This window comes from Rhamphochromis longiceps, linkage group LG20 (genome assembly GCF_057381845.1).
Source record: "Rhamphochromis longiceps isolate RC_006_pf linkage group LG20, R_longiceps_female_GT1.1, whole genome shotgun sequence".
NCBI classification, from domain to species: domain Eukaryota; kingdom Metazoa; phylum Chordata; class Actinopteri; order Cichliformes; family Cichlidae; genus Rhamphochromis; species Rhamphochromis longiceps.
Window position 1 is genome coordinate 23195711 of NC_140576.1, and position 25194 is coordinate 23220904.

General features: G+C 38.6%; 5 protein-coding genes across 8 annotated transcripts in view; 4 read left to right on the forward strand and 1 right to left on the reverse strand.

The window, feature by feature from the left end:
- Positions 1 to 156: 156 nt before the first annotated feature.
- Positions 157 to 4440, reverse strand: LOC146645340 (eukaryotic translation initiation factor 4E type 3-like). Its single transcript, XM_085393998.1, has 7 exons — positions 4013 to 4440; positions 3096 to 3168; positions 2701 to 2795; positions 2556 to 2616; positions 2404 to 2470; positions 2028 to 2183; positions 157 to 1936 (listed from the first exon to the last, which is right to left on the reverse strand). The coding sequence occupies exons 1-7, from the start codon at positions 4177 to 4179 to the stop codon at positions 1890 to 1892; spliced, it is 666 nt and encodes a 221-aa protein (XP_085250124.1). The 5' UTR covers positions 4180 to 4440; the 3' UTR covers positions 157 to 1889.
- Positions 4413 to 9901, forward strand: LOC146645341 (serine/threonine-protein phosphatase 4 regulatory subunit 2-A-like). Of its 2 annotated transcripts, none has more exons than XM_085393997.1 (9): positions 4413 to 4431; positions 5351 to 5432; positions 5616 to 5786; positions 6852 to 6945; positions 7068 to 7105; positions 7280 to 7354; positions 7520 to 7666; positions 7912 to 8198; positions 8658 to 9901. In XM_085393997.1, coding segments are annotated over exons 2-9 (1104 nt in total). In that variant the 5' UTR covers positions 4413 to 4431; positions 5351 to 5430; the 3' UTR covers positions 8948 to 9901. The 2 variants fall into 2 exon arrangements, with proteins under 2 accessions (XP_085250123.1, XP_085250122.1); XM_085393996.1 differs by lacking the exon at positions 4413 to 4431 and adding an exon at positions 4542 to 4696.
- Positions 9902 to 11928: 2027 nt separating this feature from the next.
- guca1b (guanylate cyclase activator 1B) lies at positions 11929 to 13278 on the forward strand. Its single transcript, XM_085393505.1, has 4 exons — positions 11929 to 12135; positions 12555 to 12704; positions 12830 to 12944; positions 13154 to 13278. Exons 1-4 carry the CDS (start codon positions 11932 to 11934, stop codon positions 13276 to 13278), a joined length of 594 nt encoding a protein of 197 aa, XP_085249631.1. The 5' UTR covers positions 11929 to 11931.
- A 582-nt stretch (positions 13279 to 13860) lies between these two features.
- oard1 (O-acyl-ADP-ribose deacylase 1) lies at positions 13861 to 16223 on the forward strand. Its single transcript, XM_085395035.1, has 6 exons — positions 13861 to 13925; positions 14061 to 14169; positions 14279 to 14444; positions 15529 to 15587; positions 15705 to 15817; positions 15952 to 16223. The coding sequence occupies exons 1-6, from the start codon at positions 13861 to 13863 to the stop codon at positions 16097 to 16099; spliced, it is 660 nt and encodes a 219-aa protein (XP_085251161.1). The 3' UTR covers positions 16100 to 16223.
- Positions 16224 to 16344: 121 nt separating this feature from the next.
- The window catches only part of LOC146645344 (synaptotagmin-2-like), a 70685-nt gene continuing 61835 nt past the window's right edge, over positions 16345 to 25194 (forward strand). The window contains exons 1-2 of one of the 3 annotated variants that reach the window (XM_085395027.1): positions 16345 to 16716; positions 17840 to 17904. The gene's annotated coding sequence lies outside the window, so the exon portion shown is untranslated. Of the gene's footprint in view, positions 16717 to 17418; positions 17905 to 25194 lie in introns of those variants that run through there. The other 2 variants (XM_085395026.1, XM_085395030.1) reach the window with 2 other exon arrangements.

Below are 25194 nucleotides of genomic sequence, written 5' to 3' on the forward strand. Positions count from 1 at the left end.
AGAAGGGAAGACACTTCTAAAACATGACCTTTTCTGGGACTCCTGTCGACAGTGTTTTTCTATTATGATAGCACCTAAAATTTCAGTATATTCTTTCATATTCAGTTTAATTAAACTATAGCAGAAAAGTATCAATAAAAAGAAAGAAAAAACATGAAAGTTTGAACATTTTTATTTCTTTTAAACATCATCATACAAATCATACAAACAGAAGACTTTAACAATGTAAACTGCTGATGAACACAAGGCACCATCCAAGATCAACAATCAGTTACAAGGTCTGAGATCTGCAATGACTAGTCAGCTGTACATGTGCAAGGAAACGCTATTGTTATTCTCTTATCCTACAGTATGTGCTCTTAACGTTACTATAAAAACGAAACGTTACGGGTTAAAGAAAGCAATTTTGGCAAGTGCTATATTCATCTAGCAGAGTACTGAAGCTGAGCCACATTACAAATACGTCAACATTTGATTGATAAATGACAGCAGCAGTCTTTCTGTTGGTGTCAATGGTAATTTTGTGGAAATCAAGTCAATTGTATGAGTATTGCAGTATCAGTTAAAAAAGAAAAAAGAAAAAAAAAAGCTCTGTTGAAAAGGCGCCTTTTGTGAGACATTTTAACATGAATTTTGACAATGCTTAAACATGGCTGATTTTAAATTGCACATAGGTTTACTCATATGACACCACAGAGGCAATGAATTTTCGAGAAACTAAAACCACCTTAGTACAACAGAAATAAACTATCACTAATGAACTTTTTTCCTGTAGTTTTGGCATTGCTGCTACAATAACATCTCTTCTTAAAAATATTTAAATTGGCTCCAAACAGCAACAGCTTCTTTGTGCCCTCGTGATAGCTTTCTCTGTGTTGTGTATTTATTGGTCATATTTTTCTGGGGGCAGTTTTATGTACTTCAGACTTAAGAGAATACATAAAAACATTGCACTTGATTAGATAGGTGACACAAAACCAAATTGTATTTGGTCTCAGTTACCACAACTCCATATGCTGTTAACTCCAGAGGGATTATGAGACGTCTTATATACACACAGTACAAAGTGCTTGATATGGAGCAGAGGCTTAAATAAAAATGACAACCACAACACGGCAAATTTCCTACAGAATAGAAATTATTGCATATATTTCTCAGCATCTACTCAAGGTGTCTTGTGCACCAAGGTCACTTTATTGTAACACTAACATATTCTTTTCCCCATTCTTCTTATTCTACACAAGAAAAAAAAAGTGCAATTTATATTCACATAGTCGCCTTACAGAATACTAATTATTCATCTTGTCCTGAACAGACAACAGTATTTTCTTACTGTAATTTACAAAAAGATAAAATTGTTGGCTAGAAAAGCTGTGTAATGTGTTGTTAATATAAAGGTTTGCTTGTGATACTTTCTTTGCTCAAATTTGCCCCAAAATTAGATGTAGTTCAAAGACCTAGCTTTTTATGTTCTTGGTAAACTACACAAAGTAAGCTAGAATACATCTACACAAATTACTGTTTTGGTTACAATTCTGTAAAATTGTGCAGTATTAAAATAAAAAATAAAAATAAAAAAATACTTAAAACATACAAATACTCCTGTAGACATATTTTAACTAAAATGGCTTTACTTTAGACTAAAACAATGATATTTTTTATCATGTATGACAATAATACTTAAAAGATGTGAAATTTCCTTGACTTTGAGGCGTTATACGTGAAATACATTGAGGTAATTAAAATGATACATGAAGCAAATCGAATGCTCCAAAATTTGCCCCAGTATTATCACACCCCCCCCCCCCCTTCCCAAAAGAAAATTAAAACACGTTCATGAGCAAAACAAAACAAAACAAACCCACACAAAAAAAGGTTCTTGAGAGTTGCTAATGTCTTGATCTACCTCCTTCGAAAGCATGGTGCTCCTCGTGGGCTGAAATATAACAGAAGATCTTATCACATCTCATGATTTCAGTCATTAAAAATGATAATACCGCACCCAAAGAAAAGAAGAAAATACTCACGTTTATAAAACACCGCTTTAAAAGGTACTTGTGGAAGGAGCTCGTTGATCCTTCCTATGATGTTTGACTCGCTAACACAAGAAGCATTTCCATTCCAGACCTGAACGACATCTTCTCTGTCTCTTATACTAACGCTGACTCCAACTACTTCATCCTCTGTAAAAAATAATAATTATTAAGCATTTCTGACTCATAGTGTTTGCAAGAGATATAGATATATCTCTCTCATATATAGATAGATAGATAGATAGAGATATATATATATATATCTCTATCTATCTATCTATCTATCTATCTATCTATCTATATATAAATAAATAAATAAATAAATAAATAAATAAATAATCACAGTCAAAAACATTTAAAAGAATTTTACCTGCAGCACAATAATCACTGAACTGCTCTCCAATAATAGCCAAAAGCAACTCCTTCCACACAGCAGACTATAAATGAGAAGACAGCTTTATTTAATGATCATGAAAGTAGATAGCGTACAAAACAAACGCTTAAATGTGTTGTAAAACTTACAGTGCATTCTTTGGGTACTTTCATTTTCCACACACCACCTTTGGCATTGCTTTCTTCTTCCCTGTATGCAAACAAGGAAGTGCCATTACAAATGATAAAAATGACATCATGTGAAAACAAATGTTGTTCTTGAGGTTCATCTCACCAGAGTGGTTTTCTTTCTCCTCTCATCAGATGATAGCTCCATCTCAGCGGCAAGCTGGAGACCCCAGGTATGTTGTTGTAAACTCTCCAAAAGTTCTACTCCAGAGCAAAGGTGAACAGAGGAAATGGGTCATTTTATTGAACCATTTACCAACACACAGAGTACAGACATTTGGCCTTGATGATATTTTGCAGTGGCCAAAAAGAACTTCCTCATTACTCTTATCTACACACACCCACTGATAAACTGGCATTCCTATTACAAGACGCTTAGTCAAGAGCTGAGAGTACTTTGAATAAAATTATGAATTGCTTTTAAATACAAGGACATCAATCATAAACATTTTAAACACCAACCACCAACAAATGTACAACCACTTTGTGTAGTCATCATACCTGGACAGTCTCCACAGTGTAGATTTTCTTCAAGTTTGACTCACACTCAGCTGCTGTTGTTCCTGGTAGAGATCTATCATGAAAAGAAAATCAGATTCTACCTTCTTTTCTTTTTTAAATTCAAGCTTATAAATATCTCAGATCAACTAAATAAACCGTTTTTCTGAGCTATATTAATCACATGTGTCCAAATCATGCCCTTTGAGCAGACAGGATGGGGTAGAGAGTTTTTTTTTTTTTTTTTGGGGGGGGGGGGATCAGATGACAAAAAACGCCAGTAAACAGTAAACAACACTGACCCCGTTTGAACACTGCACCCTCTGATTTGTGCACACAGTGGACGATGGGCTTGTGTAACTGTGTTGCTTACTTAGTGTGATTACTTAGTGTCAAACTAGAAACTTTATTGAAAAGTAAAAGTAAATTTTACTTAAACAGAAGTAGTGACTCACTAAACAATAACAATCACATGAGCAGCAACAGAATAACACCTGTGCTAATAAGAACGTACAGTGACCTTATCTGAAATCACACCGAGTTATTAATATTCAGGTAGCCAGTCATAATTACACCCTTTGCTTATTTTAAGATCCTTCCAAGAAGAGGAATTGTTTATGTAGGTCAGACAGGAAACAGTTGGCAGATAAGCTGCATCACCATTACCAAAAATTTTGTATGTGTATCTCGTGCAATGTTCTTTTCTGATTAAATAAAGAAAAAACAACAACAATCCGCGTTTTGCTGTTAAGATCACTTGTTATATTATCTAAGCTGCAATGCCTGACTTACAGTAGAGGCCTGATAAATTCATTTCCCCTCTTTGTTCTCCATAAGAGGTCAACAACAAAGAGTTCACCCAGACAACTACAGCAACTGCTAAGACAAGCGGGAGTAGGTGAAATTAAACAGTTTCTTACCTGTCGAGCCAGAATGTCCACGGAGAATGTAAAGGCAGGGTGTCATTTCCATTGTTATTGTTATTAGAAATCCCTCCCAAATTTCTGTCACTGATATGAATGTTGTGCTCCAGCAGACTCGGGCTGGATGATGAGCTCAGTTGTAATGCAGCTACTGGAACTGCCATCGTTACCACTGAAAGCCAAGTGACCACGTATTAAAAACTAGCCGATGTCTTGCTTTCACTGTTGCCGTCGTCCGCGGTGTAAATATATAGGCTCCTTAGGTAAAACTAACCACGATCAGCTGCTGACTCATTGGTCGCTTCACCGGTTTGCGCCGTCACAACACAAAACGATGACGCCCCGCTGACTGCCTGCGGCATCTACAGCGCGCCAGAGCGATCGAGAAGTTTCCGTCACGTAATCCTGCACATCCAGTAAATGAAAATATTAATACCTCCGCGGCGAGAATAACAAGTATTTTAATTTTAGCAACTTATTTCTTTGCGGGGGGTAGAGCTCTGCTTTGTTGATCTTCGCGTCTTCCGCAAATGTGAATACGTAATTGCTGACATGCGCAGTCGTCACTGCCACCAGCTTTGTTGGGTTGCTACCTGCTAACGTGATACTAACCTGCAAGTATTTCTTGTCTGTGACTGGCCACAGCAATGGACATCGACGCATTGTTGGAAGCGTTTCAAGGCAATGTTTGCAGTTGTTAAATGAGTTATTATTAGCTTAATTATTTCCTTTATGTTTGGTTTAATGCCCTGAGCAAAATGTCTCATGTTTGCTAACTACGTTATCTCGTAACTTAGCTTATCAACAACAACTAGCGTTTAGAAGAAGCATCTAGCGTCTCTGAATTCAGTCTCTGCATGATTTCACCATTTTAATGCTGTCTTCTGCATGCAAAAATTTCGTCTTCACACACTTTACACCTTTTTATTTCCCCACGGACGCTTAGCGATTATGTAAACAGCTAGCTTGATAACGTCACAACATGCTGCTAACAATAAAATGCTAGCTAACTAACTTGTGGGAACTTTCCATATAGTTAACTGAGAACGGTTTGGGGATTTTATGAAGTTGCACTTAATATTTGGTCTTCTTTAATAAATGTATTGTCTTTTGATGCAGCAGTAAATATTTTAATTGATGTCACTGTAATTTGGAGAAGCCTGAAACCAAACATTATCTTCTCAGGTTATTTTAAAAGTATTCAACTTTCATATTTAGTTCAGTGCAGCCGCATGCATTTGTTTTATTATCTTGGGGATCAGCGTTGTTTCCTAGCTTGTTTTAAAGTTATTAAAGTTAAACTTTCTTTTTTTTCCTCAATGTTGGCTTTTGCAGATTTTGAGAAGAAAGGGAAGAAAGACACCTGTCCCCCATTGGAGCAATTTTTGTGTCATATTGCCAAGACGGGGCAACCGATGTGAGTACCATGGGTACATGTCAAGAACGATGGCTACACCCATTTTCAAATTTTACACAACTGCACTTAACAATTTTACACTTTTCTTTTTGCCAAACAGAAATACTGACATCAGTTTTCCTGCAAATAAAATCAGCAGTGCCCTAGTAGATTTGTTTAAAGCAAACTTGCATTGTCTTACAGGATCCCATGGTCACAGTTCAAAACATACTTCATGTTTAAATTGGAAAAAGTCATGGATGATTTTCATGCTGCAACACCAGAACAGAGAGGACCACATAATCCCAATGTAGATATTGTCCCATTTGAAGAAATGAGGAAGAGGATCTTAAAAATAGTGGATGGATACAATGGGTGAGTTGAGATTATAATGAGCAATGGTAAACAAATCCTTAGTCACAACTTCAGTAGTGACTGAGTTTTAACCAATAGTTTTTATTATTGGTATTCTTATATGCTGTCTGTTAAATCAAAACATAACCACAAAAACGTTTGAGCATGCATTTTATATAAAAAATGTACAAGGTTTACTCATATTTTATTCTGCCCACTGTGTGCTGCACTGTGACTAACAGGGTGGGCAATATACCCTCATAAATTATATCACAATATTTTAAGAAAATCTGCAATAATGATATTTCTGATAGGTGGAAAAAATACTGAATTGCTAATTGAATCTTGCAGGCAGTGTGACTGCAGTGTGAATCTACTGAAACAAGATGCCAACAGCAGGCTTATAGTGCAATAGCAGTGACACAGTAGTATACCGAGTGTTTTCCCCTGGAAATTTTAATTAAAAGAATAAAAGAAGTGTTTAACAATACCCAAGGTATCTTAACATTATAACTCTTTGGGAGGTTGCACAATATTGTGATATAAAAAATGAACAATGGGATGTGATCTTGCTATCATATAGAGTACAACTAGCAAGCGCTCCAGCAATGCTGGATGGAGTCATTTGTTTACTTTTGGGCCTCACATCACCAACTGCTAGCATCTCCTGCTTAGTAGCCTGGGTGTATTCAACAGTGTTTGGTGAAGCAGATCTATTGATTCCACCTTCAGTGAGAATAGTTTTTGGGCATATTTTGCAAAGTAACGTATTTAGTTGGAAGCAGCCTTTTTAGGTTCTAAAATCATTGCCTTGCTCTCAAATATCTGTATTTGAGCAATTGGTGTGTGCGTGGGAACACTTTTAACACTTTAAAACAAACTATATGAAGTGTTATGTTAATAAGCAATCTCACTAAATTATTTGCATCATAGCTTGTGATCATTTATGACTGTGGCTGACCAGATACATGCAGATTATTCTTTTTTTTTTTCTCTCTCTCTTTTTTGCTGCATGTATTAAACTCTTACTTGCTTATACTCATCATCATCTGTTCCCTGATCCTAAATATTTCTCTAACTTTACAGAATCCCATTCACCATTCAGCGTCTGTGTGAACTCCTTATGGACCCTAAGCGAAACTACACAGGAACAGACAAGTTTCTCAGGGGTTTGGAGAAGGTGAGCAATAAACCATATTATCTTAGTATTTGAACAAAAAGATAAACAATATTAGCATATCAGAATGTAAATGTACATTTCATGGCTTGAAAAAAAAGCTTATATTTTTTTCTCCTTTTCAGAATGTAATGGTGGTGAGCTGTATCTACCCCACATCAGAGTGAGTACATTGGCTGTTAAGATTCTGTTTCCTTTGCTCTTCTGTGTGCTGTATTTTTCTCAAGCTGCTTCTGTTGACAGTAATGGTCCCCTGAGATTTTATGCATTATTATTGAGTCACACTTACGGCAGCCATTTAACAGCCAGTTACCTGTGCCTTTCTACCTCTTTAAAGGAAAAATGGGGCATCCAGTATAAACAGAATGAATGGGGTGATGTTTCCTGGCAACTCTTCTCTGTATACAGACAGGTGGGTGCAAAATGTCAGTGACTGATTTATACAAATTTGAAATTGCTTCATAAACTACTAACAAGTGGGAACATTTTAAAGCCGTATTACATAAGGACAACCACAGTATAGTAAAGACAAAGCTATCTTGCCTGTCAGAAATAATAGTTTGTTCTTTTGGAGTAGAAATGTGAATGGGCCAGACACACCAAAACCACTTAACAGACCAAAGCTGTCATTGCCAACATCACTTTCCACCAACGGGCTCCCTGATTGTCCAGTCAGCAAAGAACCAGAGCCAGCCACAGAGGAGGTGGAGGAGCAGTGCGTAAGGTAAGTTGTTTGATCTGGTAATATGTCCTAACAAGAGTGTTTTATACTCTTGACACAGTACTACACTACACTAATTCCTGCTTTTTAGTTTTTTGTTAGTTTTTTTATATCTCCTCTCTTGACCTCTCGTTTATAATTAGGTTTTGTCAAGACCCTGCCTTAAGAAAAAAACAAACAAAGAGCAACTCATTGGCTGGCATTTCAGTATATAATCTGTTTAACAGATTTTACTGTGTTTGTTTCAGTGAAACCTCACTATCAGAAGGTGAGATGACGCCAAATAGTGGGATAAAGAATAAACACCCAGAAGAAGAGGATTCTGATGGTGATAAGCAAGAGGTGAAGAGACTGAAATTTGATGAAACGGAGGAGAATGAAACAACAAATGAAAAAAATGAGTCGTCTTGCCATCAAGGGCCAGAGAGCTCGCCAGAGAGCTCGCCAGAGACACCAGAGTCTTCAAAACACTCCTGTGGTCAAGAATACAAAAGTGGAACATCTTGTGACACACCTAGTGTATCGGACAATCATGGTATGTGTTCATGATCCTTATTTAGGCTATTTTATGACTTCTGACACTACAGTAATTGATAGTGTCTTCATAATAGTTGCATTCTTATAAATCCAAATACACAGGGGCTTATACGTGTTACAAAAAAGACAACATAGATCTTTTTAGTACAGATCTCTTGGCTGTTGCCATTTCTCTGTAGTAGAACATAAATGCAAACTGACTAAAACCTAGTTAGCCTAAAGTTAAAGCAAGATTTCTGTGCCCTTCAAACAGGCAAATGATCTGAATAGTTTTGTGAAAATCTCTCACCTTATACCTTCTTAGCTTCTGATAAAGGTGCATTGATGTGTCTTTCCATATTAAAGTATTATTGCACTAGTCTTTAAATTGACATATTCAGCTGGATAGCCTACCAGTTAGTTGCCGCAGAATGTCACTTAAAACATCATGTTAAAATACCTTCTACTTTGCTTCCAGAGCCAAAAAGCACACAATCAGGACCCTCTGAGGTGGAAGAAGACTCATCTGAGGATACGGCTGATCACAGTCTGAAGAGCGATAGCACTGTGGACAAATCTGAGCAGCCTGTTCCATCAGAGGAAAGTTTTGAGCTGGACAGTGGGGAAGGAAACAGCAGCGATGGAGATGACTTAAGCAGTGACAAGCAGATACCCTCTTCCAGTAATTCACCAGACTTGTCAACAGAGGGCGTTGCTGGCATTTCAAAGAGTGCAGAGACTGCAATAGAGCCTGGGGAACTTGACTAACTTCAAGGCCTGTCTGCCATCTGACTTTTTTTTTCTTCTTTTTTTACACTGTATGATACCACACCAAGGGTATATCTGTAGCACTGTGGACCTGTAAGGACCAAGAGTGATGTGAACCTCTAGATTCCTCACAGAAGGATCTTTTTGTCCTAATCAGTTTCAATTCTCAAGGCCTCACATCACCTGGTCTTTAAACTGGAAGGCATGGATGTAAAAGAAGATTATGGAGACTGCCTTTTTCACTGTTGACTAAAAGTTTTTCTAATCTTTTTTCCCTGATTTTTATATCTGAACGTAATAATTGAACCCTAATAACTAATGTAACTGATGTACTCTGAATTTTCATTATTCATTCGGCATGTATTTCCATAAAGATATGTTTGATAGAGTTTGTTTTAGCCTAAGCACAGTTGTTTTGACTATCTCACTAATGAATGTGTCTCTTAAGGTGAACGAGGACACCTGCCATATAGAATGTGAAGCAATGCTTCACATATTTCTGTTTGCTTTTTCTATGAAGCACATACCGTAAATATATTTCTTATTAACATTATCTTGCACTTGTCAGCTTTGACCCCTTGAAGGATGTGGAAAATGTTATAGTTTTGGTTTTCATTCTATGAAGCCAGTATAAAACGGTATTGTAGTAACCAGTTTGGTTAGATAGAATATTGCTTTTGCTTAAGGGTAGCCATTTCTGCATCAAGCCCTGTAAACAGAATACAAGGTACTTTTACACTGTATGTATGTCATACCTTAGTTTACAGTCGTCACTTTTGATAATTAGGAATTTTTACAGTATGTATCAGTATGTAAATCAGTTTTTGTAGACTTGTAATAAATGTCCACTGCCTTCGTAAAACTGATCATCGCTGGAAACTGAAGGCTTGCGCTTGTATCATAGTATTCATGGAAAGCAATAAATGCTGAAATTTGAAGTGTACCGTACTTTGCCCAGCTGGTGTTAAGGGAGTTGCTTATCCGGGTTAATGTTAACACAACAATTGTGTCCAGGGAATTATTGTTTAGCTGCACTCAAAATGTTATGAGAATAGAAACATTTCCTGACATTATAAAATTTTAGCCCAGAGAAAAATACGAAATTTTATGTACAGTTGTTGTCTGTATCACCTATCTGTTGATATCTAGCATTTTAGTCACACTTGTGAAATCATTCCACTCAAACGTTCTGCTTTCAGCGATATATATGTCAATGTTAGCATAGTTTATTTATATGCTGGTGGTACACCATAACCTTAGCCAAAACATGAGTTTGATAGCATAGTGTTTTTCAACAGCCACATTATTAGGTGCAAATGTTTAATGTAAATGTCTTTGAGGCATTTGGACTTGGTCACGAACACTTGTTAAAGTTCAAAGCAAGTCTCAGAATAGGAAGAAAGGGTGATTTGACTGACTTTTGTTGCTAAACAGGCTGCTCTGAAACTGCTGATCTACTGGGATCTTCCCCTGCAGTCTTATAGTTTATAGAGAAAGGTATAAAAAAGAGAAAATAACCAGCTTGCAGCAGTTCTCTCTGACATTATTTTACTAAGCTAAAACTCTAGAAGTAACAATGACACACACACACACATACATACACATATATATATATATATATATATATATATATATATATATATATATATATATATATATATAATACATTACAGAAAACTGCCAGGCATGGGTGTAGAAACGGGTGATCAGCACAGGTAAAAGCCTTTGTACGATGACTGGGTGAGGGGGAATATCTCTTGTGTAAGACAGGTGTGAATCATTTTAATCGTGCAAGGATATCATCCAGTGACTCCTCAATGGCCTTGAAACCTCTAAGCTAAGATTATCACTATTCCTGTTGTCAGCGCATATTTTAGCCAGGAAGGAAATGGGCCAAGCCATGTTTTCACCTATAAACAAAAGATAAGATCCTGCTAACGCTGGTGTTCTATTGAAAAAGTATAGCTGTTTCCAAGTCTGCTTTCTACTAAAAAAAAAACCAAAACAACAAAAGCCTGCTTGATGTTTGACCCTTTTCCAAAATAGAATTTATATTTTGAGATATGAGGTGGATTTAAATGCACATCACTAGTGACAACAATTTTATTATAGGCTTCAGTAAGACTAGAGTGGGCATTCATAGAGTAATCAGGGTACCAGTTAATTACCTGGCACCTGAAGGTCAGGGTTTCCAGGGATAACTAAAGGACTGAGCTGAGTGAATTATCAGACGGGTCAGGAGCTTTCTATTTTGGAATAGATTACTTATTAGTCCACAGGTAATACTTTATTTTAATGTGCTTGACCTTTTGTTTGATCATTCTATCAATTCATTTGATTTTCCCCTCAATTATATAACCTCAAAAACTAAAATTTGAATTCTAGCTCTGCTTTGTAAAGCCTTAAATCACTCGATTCAAAACTTTTATACACTATACAGACTTTAGGCCTTAGCTTTGGCATTTTATGCCTTAAAGTAAATTTAAATCATATAATTAAATAATAATACATTTTAATTTGTGAAAATTGAATGAAATCAGAGATCCTTAAAACCCTTTTATGTCATTTTCCCCCACAACTTTTACACACAGTATTGTTTTTCTTCTAGTTTAGTATAGATACAAGCAGCAGCACAATCTTCTCATAATCTGGCTGTGGACTAATTGAATTTGACAAGTGTTCATTTCTAATCCTTTATCATGTGATCCATAGCAGTCTGTGTCTCATCCTCACTTTCAGTAAGGATTTGCCACAATTGAGAGCCGAATAACAATTCAGCTTCTATGGACTTTCATGCCATATTGGTCAATTTGGTTTTTGCTGATTTGCACAAACTTAGCCGCAGCCACTGACTCTGTAACTGAGCACTTTTTTCATTTTGTAATGTAGGTGGAAGCTTAAAAAATGTAACCAGGTCAAACCAGATTTGTGTAATGTAAGAGATAATATTTGTTATTTTCAGCAAGAATAAAAATATTACCAACATGGGTCAACGCCTGAGTGAAGAGAGTGACCAAGACAAGGAAATCGATGTGGCGGAGCTGCAGGAATGGTACAAAAAATTTGTTGTGGAATGCCCAAGTGGAACGCTGTTCATGCACGAGTTCAAGAGTTTTTTTGGCGTTACTCATAACAAGGAAGCTGCAGATTACATTGAAAACATGTTTCGAGCATTTGACAAAAACGGAGTAAGTACAAACTTCAGTTCTGTCTCATTTTAACATTGTTACCAAACTACACAGCAGGACAAGATATTAATACACATTTGTTGATTCGGAAGGTTGCTTGTGCTGTTTCAGCTGATGCCCATTATCATTTTAAATATTTGAAGGGCAGAAAACTCATTTGCAGCAATTTTGAGGGCTAACTTAATTTGTACAAGTAAGGAAAAATGTCATAAATGCTCATGTATCAATTTCACTGAGAATACTTCTTGGGTTTTCAGGGTATACACAGCAAGCAAACTGGATGTTTCAGCTTAGCTCTAGGAATAATGGATAATTTTCCCTATTCTCTGACAGGTTACAGTCCACACTGAAGTAAACATTTAGGTTCTTAGTCACATCCTTGTATTCCTTCACAACATTTGAACCTTGTGTGCACACAGGACAACACCATTGATTTCTTGGAGTATGTGGCAGCTTTGAACTTAGTCCTTCGAGGAAAACTGGAGCATAAACTTAAATGGACATTCAAAATGTATGACAAAGATGGAAGCGGGTGCATCGACAAAACAGAGCTTCTAGAAATTGTGGAGGTAATATTTACTATTTTAAAGTCTCCATGCGTTCTGCGTAGTTGATATTATGCAGCTGAATTGACTGACTAATGAACTTTAGTCAGTGAAGGAGTCACTGTAACATATTTTCCTGTAACTCTCAGTCTATTTATCGGCTGAAGAAAGCCTGCCATGGAGAGCTGGATGAAGAATGTAATCTGCTGACCCCAGACCAAGTGGTTGACCGGATATTTGAGCTGGTTGATGAAAATGGGGATGGTGAGTGTTTGCAATGGTTCCTAATGGCTTAAAATGTTCCATGGATGATTTAAAACACCTGTGGCATTGTGAAGCACTAATTGTAAAATTGTATGCGTATTCGTTATTGCTTGTTTATATTAAAAGGATAGGTGGGTGCAAGCTTTACAATGGTCATCTATCAGGAATGAAGAAATCTATACTAAGAATAACTGTCCTGCGTCACTTAGGGGAGCTCTCACTGGATGAGTTCATCGATGGAGCACGGAGGGACAAGTGGGTGATGAAGATGCTGCAGATGGATGTGAACCCCGGAGACTGGCTCAATGAGCGACGCCGTAGTGCGGACTTCTAGGGGGAAGCACAGACCGTCAGTCTGTCATGCACAATCCTGATGTGTAACTATTCATATTGTGATTTTGTGTATATTGCAGTTTATATGTATATAAAATAAAACACTGATACTGTCTGACTGCTAACGTGCTATATGCTGTTGTATCATATTTAGATACATGTCCACATCAGTGCTGAGATTTTCACAAGCTTTCATTTATTGCTGCGTATGATGATGTAGGTTTTGTTTGTCTGCCCTTGCTTTATTTTCTTATATGTAATAATATAAGCAAAAAAAAGAGTTATCCAATAAACATATTAATAAATCACAATAAATGTCAAATGTGAATTTCTTAAAACATAAAACACCAAATAAATTTAGGAGACCACAGGAAGTAGCCAACTTTTATTGATAGGCGTTGAATAAAAGACTTCTAAACACAAACATTAGTGTATAGTGTTAAAAATGGGGTTCTATTAAAGTATGCTTTGCAATTATTCTAATGAAAAAGTTAAAATATTTGTTTTGCATATGTATCTGACAAACCTTCACATTCCGAAGGCGTGATCGTCCACAAGGTCTCGCTATTTCTCGCGAGACGATATGTTACGTAGCAGCTTTTCATACACCTCCAAACCAACTAACCTCCCGAGAACGGTGTTATATACGTAAGTTAAACAGCTTTCTGCAGGTAGCAGTTTTTAAGTCATACGAGCGACTGTAGTAGCGCACAGCGTACTGTGCAAACTAGCAAACAGGTCTTCCAGCAGAAATTGAATGTCGATACTTCCGTGTGTTTGTAGTGTGTGTTCAAGATACTTAACAGCAAATCAAATCGCCCTGCAAGTGCTTTACCCTCGCTTGTCAATGTCGTCCGAACCTCATATGTCGGCCAGCACCCACACAACTAAGGTAAAGTTCAGTTTCTGGGGTTTCTCCGTCAAGACACCAGTGTTTACTGTATTTGTTATTCCGTCGTTATGCTTCACGACATTGTCTAATGCTGCCCCCTCCTGGTTAGCCTGCAGAACACAAGTGGAGGCTGAGTTATGTCACCGGGGACCTGTTCTCCTGCCCTGCGCGTGAAGCTCTGGCCCACTGCATCAGCGAGGACATCCGTATGGGGGCAGGCATAGCTGTGGAATTCAGAAAGAGGTTTCAAGGGGTGACTGAGTTAAAAGAGCAAAGTGAGTCAACCCTTTCATTAAAGATTCATCAGGGATGAAGATGTCTTGTGATCATTTTACCAGCATGGACACAGTTTTTTTTAAAAGCCTTTAACCTCCTCCTCACTCGCTTTCCTTTTGTAACAGCCTCGGTTAGGAGTTTTTTCTACACTGTCTGAGAGTATCACATTGTATCAATTTTGTCTGACTCTGTGTACACATTAACTCATATTCTTCCACACACATTCACTCTTACAGAAAGTCAAGGTAGTATCGTATGACAAATGTGTAAATGTGACTTTGTATTTGTATCCTGCTGGGCGTGCCACTTACCAGCGTCATAATGGATGACTGACAGGTGCTCGCTCTCTTGTGTAACCTCCTAAAACTGAGCAAACACCCATCTGCTGACTCGTTTGGAAACGTTGTCTTATGTTTCAAAAATAACTTGCTGAACTTTGTTTCTGAGAACATTTGAAGTGAGGAATAGGTTGAATAATTTTGCCTTAACATGTGAAAGTTTTGGGGAGTTTTCAGAGGCGACGTTGGACCTGATGCCTCTAATTTTGCATAAAGAAGCTTAGCCCACAACTTTATTCGCATGAATAGCAGCCAACTTGGTGCAGGGTCTCTCTAAGCACAACACGAAGATACTCAAATGCTTTGCAAGGCACTGACAGATCATGTGGACGCTTCAGTCTGGAAGCTTTATTTTTGGTTATAAAAGGATATTAACAACAGATTCAGTGTCTCTGAATAGAAAGATAGCACGTCAGTTTTTCTCTAAAATGTTTGTGTCAAACAAGGCCTAGTATTACATCAAATGTCTTGGCAGATTAGAGGGAGGATGTGTTTGAACAGGATAGTGCCCAGACACTTTGTGCCACAGCAATGACACATGAGTTTTTGCTTTTTGATTTGTTTGGTTCTCAGGCTAGTAAACTTTTTGATAAACAACTCTACTTTCTAACTTTTTGTGTGTGTGTGTGTCTTCCGGTGTGTTATTAAGGGTCTAGGGATTTATGAATCTTTTTTTTAATCAAGCTTTGTTCTAATGTGGATATTATATTTCTTTTTGTCTTTCTATTCTTTATAATCCAAACAGAAAAAGTGACAGGACAGTGTGCCGTACTGAAAAGCGATGGACGCTTTGTCTACTATCTGGTACACATGTTGATTAAACTTCACTAGATGTACACTTTTAGACAAATCGAGAGATTTTATCCAAAAGCTGTTGTGGTTAGTGCAATGAAATGTTGTTTTTCTATTACTTTATTGTAGATCACAAAGAAAAAGGCAAGCCAGAAACCCACCTATGACAGCCTGAGACAGAGCCTGGAGGATATGAGGTCACATTGCCTGAAGAACCAAGTATCAAGAATATCGATGCCTCGGTTTGTATAATTTTTCTCTTTTGTGACCCTTAATTGAGAGAAATAATAATAAACAAATTCATTTTAAAATCAACTAATTGTGGCATTTATTAAGTTGCTGTGGTAGTTAAATTCTTTATCTATTTCTCTGACAGTATCGGCTGTGGCCTGGATCGACTCAAGTGGACGAGCGTGTCAGAGATACTGGATCAGGTCTTCAAACACACAGACATCTCCATCACAGTTTACAGTCTTCCTCAGAAAGAAGAGACCACAGTGATGAAGGAAAACAGACGCAGATGATTCATGGAAATGTTAATTATTGAAATACTGATGTATATGAAGCCAAGGAGATTTTTTTTTGTCAAAGTTGGAAACATGTTATTTTCTCTGTTAAATAAAATAAAGCTTTCTTTTTATAAAAGAACCCACATAAGCTCATATCCAACTAGTAGTGGTATTATTATAGAACCTTTTTGTAATGACTGTTGGGACTACTTCCAAAATATTTTAATCTGTGTTCATCACTAAATTAAGATGAACCCGGATGAACTCAGTTTAATATCTCATATGGTGTGTTTTATACCACGGGACTGAGTATAAAGCGTCAGTTATCTCTTTATCTCCCCCGTCTTTCACTAAGCATTTACATTGTTGGTTGAGCAAACAGTACCTTTCTCTCTGGTCATCATATAACTTCTGGAGTGCTCATCATGGCCACTGCAAATGCTCAAGGTATTGTATGCTTCTTTATTGATCTGCTGGGGTATTGTGCTTTAATGCAGCCGAGGAACAATGGACCAGATGTGAGTGAAAGAGAGCAGGGAATTTGACACCACAAAGTCAATCCTGCACATCCATTTTCTCCAGTATGGGAAAGCCTTTTAACGCATGATGAAATTCAAGTGGAAAGGGGAGAGGTAATGACATACATTTTCCATTCAAGATATTTTATTGCAATCTCTAAAGGGGGCTTCATCTAACTGTGCGATGATATTCACTTCAGGTGCTGGTAATTAACGCGAACGTCAGTAGTGGCGAGACTGCTTGAACAGTGTGCTGCCTGCTAGCCTCCCATTCTCCTTTGGGGCACTTTCAATAATTCATGAAGAAAAGGCATTAACCGCTGTGCACACTGCGGATGGCTGCCCATTTCCTCCCATATATCCAGGCTGGCTGGGAGACTTTGGTATCACTGCAACCAGCCTCCTCTCTCTTCCTCCTCCTCCTTCCTTCCCATCCCCCTTCCTGCCTGGGAATTAGACTCCACACTGCAGCAGAGCCACCTAGCTGTGCTGCAGTGAGCACAGGGAAATCTCCCTTCATCTGACCTGCTGTCACAGTCAACGTGCTGCCGGTGTTGGACGGTGCAGCGAAATCTGTTCTCACCCCACCCTATAGCCCCCTTGTCTCTTTGTTCCCATGCAACGTCTGCTTGTCCCACTGCAGTACACTGGCTCGCCTCCGCTGCTCTCCCTCATTTCCACTCCCCCCCCCCCCCCCCCCCCCCCCCCACACGCACAAACACTGATAAACTCTCCCCATTCTCGTCCCTTTTTTTCTTTGCTCAATGCGTATGAAATTGCAGAGCTCAGCATTCTTTTCCACAGGCACTTAGGGAAAAAAAGGAATAAAAAAAAAAGAGAGATGAGCTGGGCGGGAGGGCTTCTGGTGCACCACATAACTGGCTCCCTTCCAATTAAAGAGGAGAGCTTATGTTATTGAAGAGCAGCTTAGCCAATCAGGAAGCAGTGCAGGCAAAGACAGCAGGAAAAAAGCAGCAGAGCGGCTGAGCAAGAGAAAGAAAAAAAAAACTGCAGTGTGTGAGTGTGTGTAGTTTTTATCCCTCCCCTGAGCAGATCTTTATCAATTTGGGTACTCCAGTCTTGGGGTGCATTTGAATGGGAGTCTGTGTGTGTGTGTCAGAGTTTACAGAGTAAAGGTGTGTCTACACTGCTATGTTAGACTCCTGACTTATTCATTCTGAAATTGGAAATAAGAGAAAGTAAGAAGAGATTGATTATTTCTCTCTCTATCTCAAAGTGTCTGGGAATCTGCAGAGAAGGGGGAAGAACTCCGTGTCCAGGAGAGAGCAACCTGCACAAAAGGTAAGCAGCTGCATTCTCCTGCAAGCATGCCGGATTATTTCACTTCTGAAGTTGTGTTCTGTGTTCACTGTTAGTGAGTGTACTTATTCTTTTCCTTGTTTTAGTTCTTCACACACAGTTCCCTTTTAAATGCATACATGGATCTCTGTTTGTTTCCATTTCTTTTTTGCATAATATTTGATGAAAACGAAGAAGGAGAGAGAAAGAGGGAGGGGGAAGGTTAGTGTGGGACTCCCTGATGCTCCTAGGCAAGTTTCTGTGCACACGGTTCTCTAGTGCTGCAGTATCCCATTACATCCCTGTGCAGAGCTGCCTCAGCATCCAGACAGTGCCAGGATGAAGCAACCCAAACCAGCTACCAGCTTCCCAAATTTGCTCTCACAGTTTTACCTCGTTTTCACCTATCCCAGTTTGGGATAAGTGAAGTTTTGCTACTTATATTGTGAATAGGTACACTATGATAAGCTTAGTGTGGTAAAAAGACTACGTCAGCCCATTATAATTTTATCCTGCACGCTCTCGTTGTGTACCCGGAGTGTCAGTGGGGTTGCTTAGATAACTGTTTGAATTGGCTCTGATAGTGTTTGAGACCGGCGATTAGTTTTTGTTTGGTTTATCCGGTGCTCTGGGACTTCCTCCAGTCTAAGCCTGCAGCAAAAGTGGGCTCTCTGATTGGCTGAACTGACTAAAGTGTACTAAAGAAACACAAAAAGATAGAAATAATATTATGAATTATTATTATTGTTAAAAATTAGCTCAAACAACAAAGGATAGTAAGTTGACATACAGTTAAAAGGGTTATTCATAATTATATGTTTTTATATTAATGATTTCATTCTTTTATTTAAGAGAAATTGCAGTAATTTAGTATATCCTCCTTTCTGTTCTGTATATCTGACCTTGATCATTTCTGAATGAAGATGTGATGTTGTCCAGCAGTGGGCACTATGTGTTTTCTCTGCTGAAAATGTCTGTGAACACTGGCCTGCTGCAGAGCAGGGAAAAATAATAGATGGACTTAACATGTTTATGAGGATGCTGAAAATACTGGATGAGCATTTTTTTTTGTGTTTTCATATTAGTTAAAAGTGAAGCTCGTACCTTGTACTCTGATAGTAGCTATAAGCACGAGACATACATCTAAACCCGATCGTAATGTAGATTTGTGTTTCAAGTTTTCAAGACTTTCTTATATAAAGAGGGTTGGGAAGAAAATGTAATCTGTTTCAGCACCATGGACAGTGCACATAGCAGGGACCTTATGCAAGAGCTTCCTTTATAAAGTTTGAAGCAAACCAATGTTTAGTGAAGGCTAATGGGCATTCCTAATTATCTTTGGTTAGCTGATGTAATACCCTGCCTGGTTAAATTTTCTAAATTGTTATATGACGTTTGCAATGGCTGTGTGGCTTTGCTTCTTCATTATTCATACACCTCTCTTCTTCTGGAACACAGTTTACCTTAAGAAGAGCTGTGTTTTTGTGAAGGAACTGAAAAGTGGCTTCTTCACAGTTTCATTTTGAAAAGAAAATACACACACAAAAAGGAAAAAAGAATGTTTTGGCCGGCCTTGTCTACCTGTATTATTGCTGTATGCTCTAGGTGGGAGTGTCAGCGCTGAGATTTTGTTCAGCTTTCCTTCCATCAATCCGACTGCAGCAGCAAGATATTTCAAGCTTGACAAATGGGTTTTACATGGACTTATTGAGTGATCACCCAAAATCCAAATGACAATGTTATTAAAAGAGAAACAACACATCGTTCCAGTTAACAGTGGCTAGCAATTAATTATGTTTTCTACAAATCGCTTGCAAAAAAAAATGAAAATTACATGCAATGACTTTTCTTCATACGGCTCTGACACCTGCTGTGACACAGAGCTTTGTTTTATGAAGCGACCACAAAAGTGTCTCTGCAGGATGCTGCTGCCAGACTGTAAAACTCATTCAGGAAGTGATGATCAGAAACCTCTGCTCTTTAATGGGAAATAGATATGAAACCCCTCACCATTCCAAGAAGTAGACAGCATCTTGAAGATAAATGCAGAGTGTGGGAGATGGAGGAGGGTTAAGCTTTTGCTGTTAGATGGAATGTAGATGGAATGAGTCACGCCAAAAACATTTGCGGTCATGTTCTTGTATTTATTTGTGTAAGCGCTTTGAAAGAGGTTTCTTGTTTCATAATCAAATTGCCTGCAAGGTTTATCTCGATAACTTTGTAAACACTGCATGTAAGTCATTAGCGTAACTGTTTCTAACAGTTGTGAAGTTTCTGGGGGAAGGGACCAGCTGCTGGGCTTGTCATTGCTCATCCTCCAAGCGTGACATCCTCTGTCCCATGCTGTGCGGCATGGGCGTTTAGTGTGCCCCTGTAAATGATGGTGGAGGCAACATAGCGGAGCAACAACGGCTGTCACTGTACATTTAGCAACAATCTCAAAACTGCCCATCTCAGGATAAGAAGAGGTGCTGTAAAAACTCACCAGGCTATTTTGTTTAGATTATTCCAATGCAAATAGAGGATGCTGCAGATGTTTTAGCCGAGCAGTCTCTCTTGGGGATGCTATAATGACACCTTGATAAACACAGCAAGTGGTGCCAATGACATTGCGTGTATGTGTACTTGTACTGCTAATATAGAGATGTAAATTATAGATATTCTACTCCATTTGGAGAAAAAATGGAAGTCTGGAATAATGGGGTTAGAAGCAGGCTAAGATAACTCTCCAGGTAAAGGTTATTTGATGTATATATGTATTAGTCTTATAGATGTGCATGTCTATGTCCATGTGAGAAACAGAGGGTAGGGTAGTTTAAAAGAACAATATAAGAGACAGCAAGGGAAATATCGATTGCAGTCAACCATAAGAGTGTTGAGAGAAGCAGGCAGGAAAAGCACATAACGAATCTGAGGAGAAGAGATGAGGGAAGACAAATGATACAACCATTGGCCAGAGAAGGGTAGAGAGATAGAGTAAGAGATTGAGAGATTGTCAGAGGCAGAGCAAGAATGGAAGAGAGTGGGTGTGCATAGCAGAGCTACGAGCACTGCAGTACATTGCAGTGCCCAGCCCCCGCTGTGTTCTCTGTTCACCATCCGGTTCCATGCACTGAAAAGACCCCTGCAGCAGCAGCAGAGCAGCACAGCATAGAGGGCTGCCTGCTGGAGAACGGCAACCTCAACCTAAGAAAATGCTGTTCACTCTTCGGTGTTCATTCTTGACGTCTGGTGATGCACGGATTTTTAAAGAGCGATGGAAACATGGTGAACGTGACAAAACAGCCGACCTGCTCCTGCTAGCGCATTGCCTTGTAGACAGAGGGAGTAGTCAATTCACAGTCAGTCCCTGGATTATGTAAGCATATAGCACATTCACTTTGCTGGGTACTGACTAAATGATCCCACCTTCTCTGGCCATGTTTTCCTCATTAGGAACATCTGCCTCACTGTTTGTTTTTGTTCAAGAGCTAGCATCTTTGCAAACAGAGGAGAGCAATTTATTTAAATGCATGTATAGGGAAGCAAGCCAGATAAAACTTTAAATGTCTGGAGTTTGCATACCTTTGGCTTCATATTTGTTCGATGAAGGCATGTGTGGCAGATATGAAGTAACAGTCCCACAAACAACTTCCAAGACCTTCACTTGATGTGGGCTCAAAAACAAAAACCCAAAACAAAACACTCCTTAGTCAGTTTAATGTCAGGCAGAGTACATTATGCATAAATACCTTAAACTGTAGCCTCACACTTCAGTTCTGTAGGATTAATTATTCAGCTTTTGGCCAGGCAAGTAATACTCTCTCACTGTCACTCTCAAACACATGCACGTGCACACATGCAAACACATGCATGCAAATGTAAAATGAATCTTAATCATGTGAAAAGCTCTAGGAAACGAAAGAGAAGCTTGTTTCTGCTTCCATAAACAGTTGCAACGTTTCCATCCCACTGCCTGCCTGGGGGGTGGTTGGCAGGAGTGTGAGAGCTTCTCTCATTCTACGCTTTCTGGTTTCCATCTACTTTGCTGATGTGGCTGATTCAGATTGCGTAGTGTGGACTCTCTCTGCTTCCTGTGACACAACAGTGATTGTGCTCAGGAGTGGTTGAGTCAATTACACCTTGCCAGACAGGTGTTTGAGCTGTTAAGTGTGTTTCCTTGCCACATCAGACTGTTTGCTTCTGATTTGCACTGAAAAATCAGCACTAGGCTTTGGAAATGACACAATATAAATATGAGCTGCTTGTGAGTCACACTGCAACTAAAGATAGTAATACAACTCGCAATCATTATAAATGTACCCATTAACATCAGCTGCTTACTCTATTTCTGGATTGAAACATTTCCTTCATGAGGCCATCTGGTACAAAAAATCAAAACAGTGGTTTCGAAATCGATTGTTCAACCTACTTATGTTTCACACATTTAATCATTTCAGCTTTTAATATGAAGTCGGACAAAGGGAAGAGAGAACTGTTTCTGTCCTGTCTAAAGTGTCTATATTCGCAGAAGGAAAATGTTGTCTTTGACTAGGGAGCGTTGAGAACGTAGTCTTGAAGAGAAAAAGAGAGAAACACTCATTTGTGGGTTGGTTGTGACAGAGACAGAGAGTGGGAGAAAGCAGTGGAGTATTGTAGTGTGGGTGAGCTGCAGTAGGGATTTGGAGTGCTGCATTGAGCTGCATAATTAATGTTAAGAGGGTGGAGCTAAAGACAGAGATAACGTCCCATGAAGAGCAAGTCGGCGTAACACTGCCGATACAGAAATAGCCCCTTTTGTATAGGTGGAGTCACTCTTTAAGAGGCACAGGCAGACCAGTATGGAAGTGATATCCTGATAGAAAACCAAGTGGGCACACTCAGTCTTTTAGTCCAGCTCCATGCTCCATGTCCCTGTCTCATCTGCTCCCCTGGCCCTCAAAGCCAATCATTCTTCACTGAGCTGCGTCCCACAGCCAAATGTCTCAATGCTGGCTGCACTGCTCTGTTAATCATCCAATTTGTAGAAAAACACCTTCCTATATGACACATCTGGTGTAGCTCTTATCTTCTCTGTTTGAATGGGACTGAGGAAGGAGGAGTTGTTGCTTTAATTTCCATATTAAGTCATCATCTTTACAGATTCTGTGTTGTGGGCTTTTTTCTTTTTAACATGGTGAGATTGTGTTGACATTTTTTCAGAAAACCTGCTGTTTTTAGCCTCATTGTATTCAGAGACATCCTCTATTCTTCTCTCCGTAGTTTTATTTTTAAACACAGCTTCCCTGCATTAGAATCATCTGCCTGTTCAACCATTTAATCACTTCACATAGACACGGGACCTTCATTTACATTAATGTACATGGAATATGAAGGTTTGCTAGGTACTTATAGACTGAATGAATGTCTGTGGAGGCATACATTTAATGCATTCTAAAGTCTGTGAACATATTGTGCATATGACTTTGTAGAATCTGTAGGAAGGGAAATATTTTTTATGGCAGAAACCTTCTGGTTTCTGATGTTGTTCTCTTGTAGTTGCATGAATATAAATCAGCCAACTACTACTACTCTTTGGGGGTACGAAAGAGGGATTGTATTTGCTAAAATACTTTGCCTTTTGTATCCTTTTTGTTTTCTTTTATATGTGCAACCAGCAGATGAACACAGGAGTCATGGCCTGGATATCTGTAGGTTATACCAGAAACCATAAAAAGCTGACTGTTGGCCCCAAGGGCTAAGTAAGCACACTGCTCAGTGGATTCCCAGATTGAATAACCTCAGGCTTTGACATGTATAAATACGTTAGTCTTGGGTGCTGTCAGAGTTTAGGAACCTGTTTAGATTCACTCTATTCAGGAGGCTGTTTATTGACCAGATCTATATCACACTCTGCTTGCACCCAAACCTCAACATCTCAGAGTTCTTGGCAACTATTCTGCTGAAGATTTCCCAGCCGTTATGGCCTCACTGCTTTAAAGTAAATCTTTACAGTCTTGTGAAATAAATATGAAAGTGTCCTCTGTATTGCCCATATGTTGTATTTTATATCCTTTTTGATTTTCTGCTCATAATAGTGACACTCTTTTTTGAAGTGCTTCTGCTAAAAGCTACTCTGGAGATCCGTCCTTGTCAAGAGGGTTAAGGGATTGCACAGAGGCATTTGAAATGCATCCCCTGGGCTCCAGGCCTCTCTATATACATTTAGGAAGCTGGTATTAACAAGAGTTTCATTCTCAGTCAGAAAATAACACTAAAATTACAACCCCGACAATATGTGGTGCAAGTACAGCCTTTGAATTGAAATTAATTCAATTGAGCTTTGAATAGAGAAACCAGAGAAAGGTACAAGACTATTCACATCACTGCAATAACAGTTTTGCTTTGGAGCCATGATTTGATCTGCCCAAATAATGACAGTGGACATTATAAATGTCTGTCAACAGTTGTTTTTATGGTAACACACCCCCAGGGTCTGTGTGTGTTTAAAATACAGTTTTAAGGGCTTTGTGTGTATTTTCATCTATATTTTTTCATCTGAGTCTACTCCAAAAGGCATTTGGCAGCACAATCTGAAGTTTTTCTCTCTTTTTTTTTGCTCCTCAGAGAAACAACACAAAGCCTCATTAAATATATTTTTCTGGCCCCTGAAATCTTAGAAATGAAGAGACATTTTCTGTTTTCCTTCCCCCTCCATTCCCACGGGGTTTTGCAGTGGGAGAGCCGAGTTGCCATTTCTCAGTGTTGCCAAGTGAAGATCTGCCCATCTGACATGCAGAACGCTCGGAGCGGTGCAAGCATCAACAGAAAACCTTAAAAAAAGATTTTTTTGTTCCTCTTTAAAATAATCCCAAGCTTTGAAATTCTACCGAGTCTGAAATGTCTTGAAATGAATTTAGACCGCAGGCTGCTGTGAAGAGTTTTAGAATTTTGTTGTTCCATGTAACCTGCAAGGTTGTGTGATCTGTTTGTTTAAAAATTAGGTGTACAAGAATTTGTGTTTTTCATTAGAGGAATACTGAAATATAATCAGTCAGAGAGAGAAAGAAGGAAAGAGAATATTTTAGCTGCGTGAGTAGGTGCTCAGCATGAGAGCTGCTTCTTTCTCTTTGAGGCCGGTATGCAGGCAAAGGACACAGAATACAGAATCAAAAATCCATGTGCGTATTGCTACGCGTACCTGTTGGTTAGAGTAGGCGATAAGAAAGAATAATACGCTTAAAAAATGAAAGCAAGAACATGTTTTACTCGTCATATTATCATGTGTATTTTACATGAATATATGCATTTTAATTTCTGTACAGCATACATTTG

Excerpts from the sequence above, each read along its gene's own strand:
- guca1b (XM_085393505.1), top strand. The coding sequence starts at position 11,932 with ATGGGTCAACGCCTGAGTGAAGAGAGTGACCAAGACAAGGAAATCGAT. Across the intron at positions 12,705-12,829 it reads AGCTTCTAGAAATTGTGGAG|TCTATTTATCGGCTGAAGAA; the intron begins GTAATATTTACT and ends TGTAACTCTCAG. Across the intron at positions 12,945-13,153 it reads GGTTGATGAAAATGGGGATG|GGGAGCTCTCACTGGATGAG; the intron begins GTGAGTGTTTGC and ends TGCGTCACTTAG.
- LOC146645341 (XM_085393996.1), top strand. The coding sequence starts at position 4,663 with ATGGACATCGACGCATTGTTGGAAGCGTTTCAAG. Across the intron at positions 5,787-6,851 it reads ATAGTGGATGGATACAATGG|AATCCCATTCACCATTCAGC; the intron begins GTGAGTTGAGAT and ends CTAACTTTACAG. Across the intron at positions 7,355-7,519 it reads TCTTCTCTGTATACAGACAG|AAATGTGAATGGGCCAGACA; the intron begins GTGGGTGCAAAA and ends CTTTTGGAGTAG.
- LOC146645340 (XM_085393998.1), bottom strand. The coding sequence starts at position 4,179 with ATGGCAGTTCCAGTAGCTGCATTACAACTGAGCTCATCATCCAGCCCG. Across the intron at positions 2,471-2,555 it reads AAGTACCCAAAGAATGCACT|TCTGCTGTGTGGAAGGAGTT; the intron begins GTAAGTTTTACA and ends TCTCATTTATAG. Across the intron at positions 1,937-2,027 it reads TAAAGCGGTGTTTTATAAAC|CCCACGAGGAGCACCATGCT; the intron begins GTGAGTATTTTC and ends GTTATATTTCAG.
- oard1 (XM_085395035.1), top strand. The coding sequence starts at position 13,861 with ATGTTACGTAGCAGCTTTTCATACACCTCCAAACCAACTAACCTCCCG. Across the intron at positions 14,170-14,278 it reads CCAGCACCCACACAACTAAG|CCTGCAGAACACAAGTGGAG; the intron begins GTAAAGTTCAGT and ends CCTCCTGGTTAG. Across the intron at positions 14,445-15,528 it reads GACTGAGTTAAAAGAGCAAA|AAAAAGTGACAGGACAGTGT; the intron begins GTGAGTCAACCC and ends TAATCCAAACAG.